A 12,900-nucleotide genomic window follows, 5' to 3' on the forward strand; every position below is an offset into this window, starting at 1 on the left:
CCATCACTAAATCCATCCCTTCCCCATCACTAACTCCATCCCTTCCCCATCACAAACTCCATTTCTTCCCATCACTATCTCCATTCCTTCCCCATCACTAACTCCATCCCTTCCCCATCACTAACTCCATCCCATCCCCATCACTAACTGCATCCCTTCCCCATCACAATCTCCATCACTTGCCCATCACTACATCCATTCCTTCCCCATCACTAACTCCATCCCTTCCCCATCACTGACTCCATCCCTTCCCCATCACTAACTCCATCCCTTCCCCATCACAAAAACCAACCCTTCCCCATCACTAACTCCATCCCTTCCCCATCACAAACTCCATTTCTTCCCATCACTAACTGCATCCCTTCCCCATCACAATCTCCATCCCTTCCCCATCACTAACTCCATCCCTTCCACATCACTGACTCCATCCCTTCCCCATTACTAAATCCATTCCTTCCCCATCACTAACTCCATCCCTTCCCCATCACTGACTCCATCCCTTCCCCATCACTAACTCCATCCCTTCCCCATCACTGACTCCATTCCTTCCCCATGACTAACTCCATCCCTCCCCCATCACTGACTCCATCCCTTCCCCATCACTAAATTCATCCCTTCCCCATCACTAACTCCATCCCTCCCGTATCACTAACTCCATCACTTCCCCATCACTAACTCCATCGTTTGCCCATCACTAACTCCATCCTTTCCCCATCACTATCTCCATCATTTCCCCATCAGTAACTCTATCCCTTCACCATCACTTCCCCATCACTAATTCCATCCATTCCCCATCACTAACTCCATCCCTTCCCCATCACGAACTCCATCCCTTCCCCATCCCGAACACAATCATTTCCCCATCATTAACTCCATCCCTTCCCCATTACTGATTGCATCCCTGCCCCTTCACTAACTACATCACTTCCCGATCACTAACTCCATCACTTCCCCATCATTAACTCCATTACGGTCCAATCACTAATTCCATCCCTTCCCCATCACTAAATCCATCACTTCCCCATCACTAACTCCATCCCTTCCCCATCACTTAGTCCATCCATGTCCCATCACTAACTCCATCCCTTCCCCATCATTAACGCCATTCCTTCCCATCACTAACTCCATCACTTCCCCATCACTATCTCCATCCCTTACCCATCAGTAAATCCATCCCTTCCCCATCACTAACTCCATCCCTTCCCCATCACTAACTCCATCCCTTCCCCATCACTAACTCCATCCCTTCCCCATCACTAACTCCATCCCTTCCCCATCACTATCTCCATCCCTTCCCCATCACTAACTCCATCCCTTCCGCAACACTAACTCCATCCCTTCCCCATCACAAACTCCATTTCTTCCCATCACTAACTCCATTCCTTCCCCATCACGAACTCCATCCCTTCCCCATCACTAACTCCATCCCTTCCCCACCACTAACTCCATCCCTTCCCCATTACTAACTCCATCCCTTCCCCATCACTAACTCATCCCTTCCCCATCACGAACTTCATCCCTTCCCCATCACTAAATCCATCCCTTCCCCATCACTAACTCCATCCCTTCCGCAACACTAACTCCATCCCTTCCCCATCACAAACTCCATTTCTTCCCATCACTAACTCCATTCCTTCCCCATCACGAACTCCATCCCTTCCCCATCACTAACTCCATCCCTTCCCCACCACTAACTCCATCCCTTCCCCATTACTAACTCCATCCCTTCCCCATCACTAACTCATCCCTTCCCCATCACGAACTTCATCCCTTCCCCATCACTAAATCCATCCCTTCCCCATCACTAACTCCATTCCTTCCCCATCACTAACTCATCCCTTCCCCATCACAAACGCCATCCCTTCCCCATCATTAACTCCATCCTTTCCCCATAACTAACTCCATCCCTTCCCCATCACTGACCACATCCCTTCCCCATCACTAAATCCGTCCCTTCCCCAACACTGAGTCTATCACTTCCCCATCACTAACTCCAAACCATCCCATCACTAATTCCTGCTCTTCCCCATAACTAACTCTTTCACTTCCCCATCACTAACTCCATCCCTTCCCCATCACTAACTCCATTCCTTCCCATCACTAACTCCATCCCTTCCCCATCACGAAATCCATCCCTTCCCCATCATTAACTCCATCCCTTCCCCATCACTAACTCCTTCGCTTCCCCATCACTAACTCCATCCCATCCCCATCACTAATTCCATCCCTTTCCCATCACTAATTCCATCCCTTCCCCATCACTTACTCCATCCCTGTCCCATCACCAAATCCATCCTTTCCCATCACTTACTCCATCCCTGTCCCATCACTCACTCCATCCCTTCCCCATCACTAACTCCATCCCTTCCCCATCATTAACTCCATCCCTTCCCCATCATTAACTCCATCCTTCCCTGGTCATTAATTCCATCCCTTCCCCATCATTAACTCCATCCCTTCCCCATCACTATCTCCATCACTTCTCCATCAGTAACTCCATCCCTTCCCCATCACGAAATCCATCCCTTCCCGTGCACTAAATCCATCCCTTCCCCATCATTGCCAAAATCCTTGTGAGGCATCAAGCTTTGTAAAGTATCTGGCACCTGACATTTCACTGGTGATTCCTTCTCGCTTGGGAATCTGGTAGTGTTCACGTTTTATGTTTGCATTTAAGTCCTTTGGATCCATGCATATTCTTAAGATCATTGTTCTTTTTCTTTACACATACCATGGAGTTAACCCAGTCTGTTGGCTCTTCAACTTTCCTGATGACTCCTAGTGTGGTCATTCTGTCCAGTTCATTCTTGAGCCGGTCACGCAGGGGTGCTGGAACTCTACGTGGAGCATGTACCACTGGCTGAGCATCCTCCTTTAGCTGGATCTTGTAAGTGAATGGTAGAACTCCAAATTCTTTGAACACATCTTGGAAATTATTCACTACAGAATCCATCGAGTCATCTGGTCTGCTTATGGCACAGTTTATACGGTAGACTCTCTTGACCAGTTCTAAGTCCTCACAAGCTTTGTCACCCAGTAGTGAATCAAGTCTTTCAGCCACAACAGAAAACATGAGGTGATGCACTTTGTCTTTGACTGTCACTTTAAGTCTGCATACACCTAAGCTATCTATTTTCTGTCCATTATAGTCCTTCAGTAGTACTGACTTTTTCTGTATTTTGGGCTTTACTTTCATATTGTTAATGTCACTCATACTGATTAAGTTTGCTTTTGCCCCAGTGTCTAGTTTCAAGGTAACTAATGCTCCATTTACCTGCAGTGGGATCATCCATTTGTCCTCTTTTACTGCATTAACTTTATGTTCAGCATTGTCCATTTCTGAGGGCTGCACATTTTCTGTATCCTTTTTGATATTGTCACATGACACCATTCCTACAAAAAATGTCTCACTTAAATCAGTGTCCTCAATTACATTAACTCATTGCCCTTTCTTAGTTTGTACTTTTGAAAAGCATTGTTTGGCAAAGTGATTCTTTCCATTACACTTTGTGCACATTTTTCCAAACGCTGGGCATTGTCTTAACTGGTGTTTGTAACCACAGCATTAACAATTAAAAATTTCACCCTCCGATTGCTTTTCATTTCTGTTCTGCCCACGTTTCTTCCCCTTGTAGGACACAGCACTGACAGCAGCATTATCACTCATTACAATCGCATCATTATTGATTTCACTGAAAGTCTTCACGTGCTTTCGAGCTATCTCGCTGGCTTGGCATATTTTCACTGCATTTTCCAAATTTAGTTCAGTTTCTCTCAACAGACGTTCCCTGACTTTTTTATCATGAATACCAAACACAATCTGGTCACGAATCATGGATGATTTCAGCTCAGAGAAATTACATGTCTGTGCTTTCAGTTTCAGATCAGTTATAAAGCTATCAAAAGTCTAATTTTGCTGCTGTGTCCTTGAACAGAACATGTATCTTTCATAGGTCTCATTCTTTTTGGGAGAGCAATGTGCATCAAATTTTTTTAGCACATCTTCCAATTTTTCTCTGTTCTCCTCTGGATTAAATACAAATGTATTAAATACCTCTATCACCTGTGGGCCTGCAACCGTAAGCAGCAATGCTATCTTCCTTGCGTCTGGCTTCGTACCGAATCTGATGGCTGCAATGTAGAGTTCGAATTGTTGTTTAAGAGTCTGCCACTTCTAGTCGGTATTTCCTGTGAATTTCAAATGCTCTGGTGGCTTCAAATTCTCCATGTCGCTTTTCACAATTTTCAGCAGATCTTCACCATCCTGGTACCATCTTATGTTCATTAATAAATAGACATTCTTATTATGAACACAGCTAGCTTTTGCTAGACACTTTTATTGAGCACATGTGGACTAGGTACAGTATCTGTAGAGGCATCCATCTTGACTGCTGCCTTGTGGTTAGCCTAGTGCCTCATGGGTAATGTAGTCTTAATATATATACAACTATATACAGCTCTACACAGCTCTACGGCTCCACCTAGTGTCCACTATAGAATGACATGTTATTGATCATTTCAACATCCTCACCTCGTGTAAGAGGAAACATCAAAGTCAACAGCAAGAAAGAATAATGATGGTGATAGGACCATTAGCCTATTTACAGTGTCATTAAACTCCAATCTGGTATCAGAACAGCCTCTTAGCTGCCATTTGTGTACAAACTATTCTAACCTGTGCCACGGTGTGCTTCTGGGTTGAGAGCTAAAGCTGTCTTTCTATTTCAGTTCCACAGATGTTCAGTAAAATGGAAGCGTCATTGGCCGATATCAAGATGGAACTTTCCCAGATAAAGAGTAACAGTAAGTGTTAAATGCCAGTCAGGATCTCCAGTTCAAAGGGCTCTCTAGTTTTTCAGACGGTCTGCTCATTCTTCGAGGATTGATCTCCAGTGCATTTGACACTGGAGTGTGTTTTGATTGGTTGAGCCAATCAAGTATAAGTGGATTTGATTGGTTCACATTTCCCATGGACCCATTATAAAAGCACTACAGATCTTTATGCTGTGAACACATTGGGGCAATTCCCAGAGAAAATTAAATAGATAATTAATGAGTTTCCATGTACTGTATAATTAAAATCAATAGAATCTTACAGCACGGAAGGAGGTCATTCAGCCCATCACGTGTGCCCGCTCTCTGAGAGAGTTGTCCACTTTGTCTCTTTCACCTGCCCTTTCTCTGTACCCTTCTAAATTTTCGATTTGAAATATCTAACCAAGTCCCTTCTGATCTGGATTCAGCTTCCACCATTATTTCTGGTCGGCCATTCCAGGTCTTAACAACCGTTTGCATAAAACAATTCCTAACCTCTCCCTTCATTGTGTTGCTGATCATCTTCAAATCTTCAGTTGATGCCCTCCAGTTACCAACTCACCAACCAGTGGAAACAGTTTTGTCTGTTTTCTCCTGTGAAAATCTCTCGTGTTCGAAAGCAAAATTGATCTTCTTCTACAAACAGTGCCACACGATCTCAAGTGTTGTTCCTCTTTCAGTTACAGGAACGTCTGAGGAGACAAGAAGCTCAGTCGCTGAACTTAGGACTGACATTTCACAGCTGAAGGAGAGTAAGTTTAATAACCATCAGAGGGACCTTTGATCTCCAATTATTCATACTGGAAACTATCAGAATGGTGACACTGGGATCAGGTGGATTGATAATACTGCACAGATACTGATCACCGGCTCTGGTTACTAACTACATTTGTGTCTGGTGTGATCAACAAACAATTCTGAACAGTGATAAGGAGATGTGGCTTCTAATCTTTAAAAAACACCAGACTCTTACAGATTTACATATCGGTACAGTTGCTGTACTTTTTGTTTAGAAGGTACTGGAGGGGCTGACACTGGTGCAGGGAGTGTGTTGGTATGGCTGTACATTCTGCTATTGTAGCGCTACTGCTACACATTTCAGCACCAGGGGATTTGGATGACAGAGGACAGACAGGGTCTAGCTGTGTAAGGGGCCCTAGAGGCTACACTACTTTGTCGCAACTTAATCCTCTGACACTTGTGACTCATCTGACTGTGGGCCTTTACATTCTGTTAAGGAGGCCCTGGCTTCATTGGAGCCAGAACTACATGGAGAAGAGCATCACGATGACCTGCACTCAGAGGACTCCTCAGTGACTGCTGCAAGGAGCATCAGAGCGCATCTCGTCACTGAAGTCCTCTCTTCTGTAATACTCTGTCTACCTTTGAAACCAGAGCCTGACCTCCTTCTCCCCCACTTTCAGATTAAGGCAATTCCCTCAATACACAAACCATCCTACAGCATGACAACATGTTAGACCTCTTTGCCCCTAAAGCAGCAAGCCAATACTCATCACATGAGTGAATGTCTGCAACAAATGAGTGGAAGCTGAGGGCCAGTATTGGAAAAGGCCATTGGTTGCTCCTGCTCTATTGAAGGGTCATGGGACTGAGGTGGCCCTCCTGTCGTGGCGGCTTGTTCCTGGAATGGAGACGCTGCTGGCTGTATCTCTGGATCTCGGTCCTGGGGAGCCTTGTCTCACCTCCCATGTCTGGCCTGGTGCTCTGAGGGGGGAGGCCAAGGCCTGGCATGTGCTGCTGTCCTGAGAGACAATAGGATCAGACAGGGGGATTCCAGCTGTCCCATTCCACAGGGACCTGGATCTGTCACCCCATTGATCAGCGGAATGAATGGTGTAATGGTAGCTCTGAGTCCCTGAAAACCCTGAGAGACAGCAGCCTGTATCACAGCCCCCATGGTCTGGAAGCTGCTATGCAGAGTGATGTCTATTCTCTCTCCTACTGCCACCAGAGCTGTAGGCTGTGCCTCTGCAGAGGAGGAGGCACAGACTAGCCCCTGACTGCTTCTTAGCTGGGGATATACTGCAGGATCCAGTGATGCTGCCACTCGCTCCACTGGTGCCTGTAAGGAAGATAAAGCTTCCTTGATGTTGTCGTAAAGCAGAGACTAGGAACTGTGGAGGAGCGAAGGGCTTTGGGTGTCCATGTATGTAAATCACTGAAAGCTAGTGCACAGGTACAACAAGTAATCATCAAGGCTAATGGGACATTGGCCTTTGTCTCAAGGGGTTGGAATATAAAGAGGAAGAAGTTATGCATCAGTTGTGCAGAGCATTGGCCAGATCCCATCGGGAGGACTGCGTTCATCCTGGGCAGTGCACCTCAGTAAGGCTATATTGTCCTTGGAAGGGGTGCAGCACAGATTCACCAGGATGAGACTGGGGCTTAAAAGGTTAAATTATGTGGACAGGTTGCATAAACTTGGTTTGCACTCTCTTGAGTTTAGAAGGTTGAGGGGTGATCTAATTGAGGTGTTTAAGATGATAAAGGGATTCGATAAGGTAGATACAGATAAACTAGGGTCCACTGGGGAACACCACTTGTCACATCCTGCCAATCAGAGTATGTACCCATTATCCCCACACTCTGTCCCCTACCTCCGACCGATTTCCAACCAAGTCAAAAGGCTAACTCCAATTCCGTGCACTCTCATTTTTGCATCATCTCTTGTGATGAACCTTATCGAATTCCTTCTGGAACTCCATATAAATAACATCCATAGACACTCCTTTATCTACCTTATTAGTGACCTCATTAAAAAATGTAACTGGTCAGTCAGACATGACTTGCCCTTAACAAAACCATGCTGGCTCTCTCATATCAGCTCATAATTGGTCAAGTGCTCAGTCACTCTATTCTTAGTGACAGATTCTCATCGCTTCCCCACAATGGATGTTCTTCATTCTCTGACTTGTGAATCAGAAGCTGTGACTGATCAATGACAGGAGGCCATTCAAGTAACCAGTGGGTCTGCAGACAGGACAGTCTCACCAACCTGAAGCTGACAGCTCTCCTCCAACGGCTGCATCTCCCACTGCCTCCCTGCTGTGTCTGCCCAGGAGATACAGAGCTTCCTCCTCATGGCTGCTGAGGGCTCTGAGGAATGCTGGCCATTCCTCCCTCTGTGATGCTTCAATGCAAAGAATAAATATGAGCACAACCAGAGGCAAAGATTTCAACATGCTGCAGACTAATTCACAAGGGTCCCGACGTTAACGGGGAGGCGGGGAAAGTGTGGGGGAGCGTGGTGGCGCGGGGGGGATACTGAGTAGTGTAGAGGAACAGAGGGACCTTGGAGTGCATGTCCACAGATCCCTGAAGGTAGCAGGACAGATAGGTAAGGTGGTTAAGAAGGCATACGGGATACTTTCCTTTATTAGCCGAGGCATAGAATATAAGAGCAGGGAGGTTATGCTTGAACTGTATAAAATGCGAGTTAGGCTGCAGCTAGAATACTGCGTACAGTTCTGGTCACCACATTACAGGAAGGATATGATTGTGCTAGAGAGGGTACAGAGAAGATTTACAAGGCTGTTACCAGGAGTGGAGAATTTTAGCTAGGAGGAAAATTGGATAGGCTGGGGTTGTTTGCTTTGGAGCAGAGGAGGCTGAGGGGAGCCTTAATTGAGGTGTATAAAGTTATGAGTGGCCTAGATAGAGTTATTTTTTTATTCATTCATGGGATATGGGCATCGCTGGCAAGGCCAGCATTTATTGCCCATCACTAGTTGCCCCTGAGAAGGTGATGGTGAGCTGCCTTCTTGAACCACTGCAGTCCATATGGTGAAGGTACTCCCACAGTGCTGTTATGGAGGGAGTTCCAGGGTTTTAATCCAGTGATGATGAAGGAACGGCAATATAATTCCAAGTCAGGATGGTGTGTGACTTGGAGGGGAAATTGGAGTTGGTGGTGTTCCCATGCGCCTGCTGCCCTTGAAAACTTCTAGGTGGAAGAGGTCGCGGGTTTGCGAGGTGCTGCTGATGAAGCCTTGGCAAGTTGCTGCAGTGCCATCTTGTAGCAGCCACGGTATGCCGGTGGTGGAGGGAGTGAATGTTTAAGGTGGTGGATGGGGTGCCAATCATGCAGGCTGCTTTGTCTTGGATGGTGTTGAGCTTCTTGAGTGTTGTTGGAGCTGCACTCATCCAGGCAAGTGGAGAGTATTCCATCACACTCCTGACGTGACCCTTGTAGATGGTGGAAAGGCTTTGGGGAGTCAGGAAGTGAGATACTCACTGCAGCATACCCACCCTCTGACCTGCTCTTGATACTACAGTATTTATGTGGCTGGTCCAATTAATTTCTGGTCAATGGTGAACCACAGGATATTGATGGTGGGGAATTCGGCGCTGGTAATGCCGTTGAATATCAAGGGGCTGTGGTTAGACACTTGCTTGTTGGAGATAGTCATTGCCTGGCACTTGTGTGGCAAGAATGTTACCTGCCACTTATCAGCCCAAGCCTGAATGTTGTCCACAGGTCTTGCTGCATGTGGGCATGGACTGCCTCATTATCTGATGAGTTGCGAATGGCACTGAACACTGTGCAGTCATCAGCGAACATCCCCACTTCTGACCTTATGATGGAGGGAAGGCCATTGATGAAGCAGCTGAAGATGGTTAGGCCTAGGACATGCCCTAAGGAACTCCTGCAGCGATGTCCTGGGGCTGTGATGATTAACCTCCAACCACCACAATCATCATCTTTTGTGCTAGGTATGACTCCAGCCAGTGGAGTGTTTTCCCCCCATTCCCCATTGATTCAGTTTTACTAGGGCTCCTTGATGCCACACTCAGTGTCTTGATGTTGACATCAATGTTTGGACCAAGGTAGTAATGCGGTCTGGAGCGGAGTGGTCCTAGCAGAACCTAAACTGGGCATCAGTGAGCAGGTTATTGGTGATTAAATGCTGCTTGATAGCACTGTCGACGACACCTTCCATCACTTTGCTGATGATTGAGAGTAGACTGATGTGGGGTAATTGGCCGGATTGGATTTGTCCTGTTTGTGTGGACAGGACAAACCTGGGCAGTTTTCCACATTGTCAGATAGATGCCAGTGTTATAGAGTGGATAGGAAGGACCTATTTCCCTTAGCAGAGAGGTCAATAACCAGGGGTCATAGATTTAACGTAATTGGTAGAATGTTTGGAGGGGAATTGAGGTGAACTTTTTTCACCCAGAGGGTGGTGGGGTCTGGAACTCACTGCCTGAAAGGGTGGTAGAGGCAGAAACCCTCATCACATTTAAAAAGTACTTGCATAAGCACTTGAAGTGCTGTAACCTACAGGGCTATGGACCAAGAGCTGGAAAGTGCGATTACGCTGGATAGCTCTTTTTCGGCCAGCACATGGGCCGAATGGCCTCCTTCTGTGCCGTAAATTTTTATGATTCTATGAAAACCCAGCAAGGCCCCACTTAAATGAAAGTTTACAGACTCCCACCTGACAGCCGGCCAAATTGGCAGCTTGGCTGGCAGAGCAGGAGCGGGAATCTGCGGATGGCCTGAAGGGGTGTTCAGGAGCAGGAGCAAAGCTAGAGTCAGCACAGAAGAGGTTGCTGGCTATCCGGGCGATGGCACATGTGGCCCCTTTAAGCTCTGGAAATTCCCACAGGTCCCCAGTAGCTCATGAAGGTATTGCCGCGATCGGGAGGGGAGGAACTGGATGCGATTGAGAAGTGGGGGTCTGGCTGTGATCGGAGGGAGGTGGGACCACGGTGCAATGAAGGCCTAAATTTCCTAGTGAGGCCTGGAGGAGCAGTCCAGCCCCACAAGGAAACCTGAAAAATTAAATTAAAACTTCACTTCTGAGCCTCTTCTTGCCCAGGTATGTTTTGTTCAGGAACCGGCTCCAGGTTTTGCCCAGGATCCGGCTCCAGGCTTGGCTCAGGATCTGGCTCCAGGTTCTGCCCAGGTTCCGGCTCCAGCTTTTTTCCAGGATCCGGCTCCAGGTTTGGCCCAGGATCCGGCTCCAGGTTATGCTCAGGCTCCGGTCCAGGTTCTGGCCAAGGATCTGGCTCCAGGTTTGGCCAAGCATCCGGCTCCAGGTTTTGCTCAGGATATGGCTCCAGATTTTGACTGGGATCTGGCTCCAGGTTTTTACCCAGAATCCGGCTCCAGGTTTTGCCCTGATTTTTGTTCTTCAGTTCATAGAAACATAGAAGATAGGAGCAGGAGTAGGCCATTCGGCCCTTCGAGCCTGCTCCGCCATTCAATGAGATCATGGCTGATCATCCAAATTCATTACCCTGTCCCTGCCTTCTCCCCATATCCCTTGATCCCTTTAGCCTCAAGAAATATATCCAACTCTTTCTTGAATATATTTAATGAACTGGCCTCCACCGCCCTGTGTGGCAGAGAATTCCACAGTTTCACCACTCTCTGGGTGAAGAAATTCCTCCTCATTTCAGTCCTAAATGGCTTACCCCTTATCCTTAGACTATGACCCCTGGTCCTGGACTCCCCAGTCATCCGAAACATCCTTCCTGCATCTAGTCTGTCCAGACCTGATAGAATTTTATAGGTTTCGATGAGATCCCCTCTCAATCTTCTAAACTCCAGTGAGTATAAGCCCAATCGACACAATCTCTCCTCATACGTCATTCCTGCCATCCCAGGTATCAGCCTGGTGAATCTTCGCTGCACTCCCTCCATGGCAAGAACGTCCTTCCTCAGGTAAGGTGACCAAAACTGCACACAATACTCAAGGTGCGGTCTCACCAAGGCCCTGTACAACTGTAGCAAGACATCCTTGTTCCTGTACTCAAACCCTCTTGCTACGAAGGCCAACATACCATTTGCCTTCTTAACCGCCTGCTGCACCTGCATGCTTACCTTCAGCGACTGGTGCACCATAACACCCAGGTCTCTTTGCACTTCCCCTTCTCCCAATCTATTGCCATTGAAATAATAATCTGCCTTCCTGTTTTTGCCACCAAAGTGGATAACCTCACATTTATCCACATTATAGTGCATTTGCCATGTTTCTGCCCAATCACCCAACCTGTCCAAATCGTACTGGAGTTTCACGACATGCTCCTCACAGCTTACCCTCCCACCCAGCTTTGTGTCGTCTGCAAATTTGGAGATACAGGTAGACTATCCTTTATCCGAACTTCCGAAAACCGGAAACCTCTAAATACCGAAAGTTTTTTCGTTCAGCGTAAGTCGTGCGCACGACATGACCAGAGTGGCGCATGACTTACGCTGAGCAGGGCAGAGGGTCACAGAGTTCCCTCCTGGGCAGGAGATTGCAGGCCGAGCCAGGCAGTGTGAAGGAGGTACCGGGAGAGTGAACCCAACAATACAGCGGCCGGTCCGATAGCTGCAGTGGCCCTTCCGATATTCTTTTCTCCCCCGACCTGACCCACGGCCTGTCCGATATTCTTTTCTCCCCCCCCCACACCCGATTCGACCCGACCCCCGACCCGTCCAATATTCTTTTCTCCCGACCCGACCCGAACCGCGGCCCGTCCGATATTCTTTTCTCCCCCCTGACCCCACCCGGGCCCCCCCCGACCCCGACCCCCCCCGACCCAACCCCCCCCGACCCCGACCCCCCCGACCCCCCCCAACCCCCCCCCCCGGACACCCCCGACCCCGACCCCCCCGACCCCGACCCCCCCGGACCCCCCGACCCCGACCTGAACCGCGGCCCATCCGATATTCTTTTCTCCCCCCCCCACCCGACCTGATTTGCGTGCCAGCTTAGTAGGAGTCAGCCGATATCCGGCTTTCCAGAGAAGCAGGAAGGGGAATGAGACACAGAACAGTTGCAAGAGGTAGCCTTAACTTTTAAAATTTATATTAAATACAAATTTCCCAGTCTTATAATAATACCTTCTGAAATCCGAAAAATTCCGAAATCCGAAACTCAGCTGGTCCCAAGGCTTTCGGATAAGGGATAGTGTACCTGTATTACATCCAATTCCCTCGTCCAGATCATTAATATATATTGTGAACAGCTGGGGTCCTAGGACCGATCCTTGCGGTACCCCACACTGCCTGCCACTCGGAAAATGACCCGTTTATTCCAACTCTTGGCTTTCTGTCCGCCAACCAGTTCT

At 47.7% G+C, this 12,900-nt stretch overlaps 1 protein-coding gene across 1 annotated transcript in view; it reads left to right on the top strand.

Moving 5' to 3' along the window:
• LOC147097575 (uncharacterized) overlaps positions 1-12,900 on the top strand; it is a 53,749-nt gene that overhangs the window by 9,065 nt on the left and 31,784 nt on the right. The window contains exons 5-6 of the mRNA XM_085971412.1: positions 4,729-4,803; positions 5,496-5,567. Coding sequence (XP_085827538.1) covers positions 4,729-4,803; positions 5,496-5,567 — 147 coding nt within the window. The remainder of the gene's footprint in view (positions 1-4,728; positions 4,804-5,495; positions 5,568-12,900) is intronic.

Source organism: Somniosus microcephalus, chromosome 31, assembly GCF_052327205.1.
Source record: "Somniosus microcephalus isolate GS21.2 chromosome 31, FLI_Smic_1.0, whole genome shotgun sequence".
Taxonomy (NCBI): domain Eukaryota; kingdom Metazoa; phylum Chordata; class Chondrichthyes; order Squaliformes; family Somniosidae; genus Somniosus; species Somniosus microcephalus.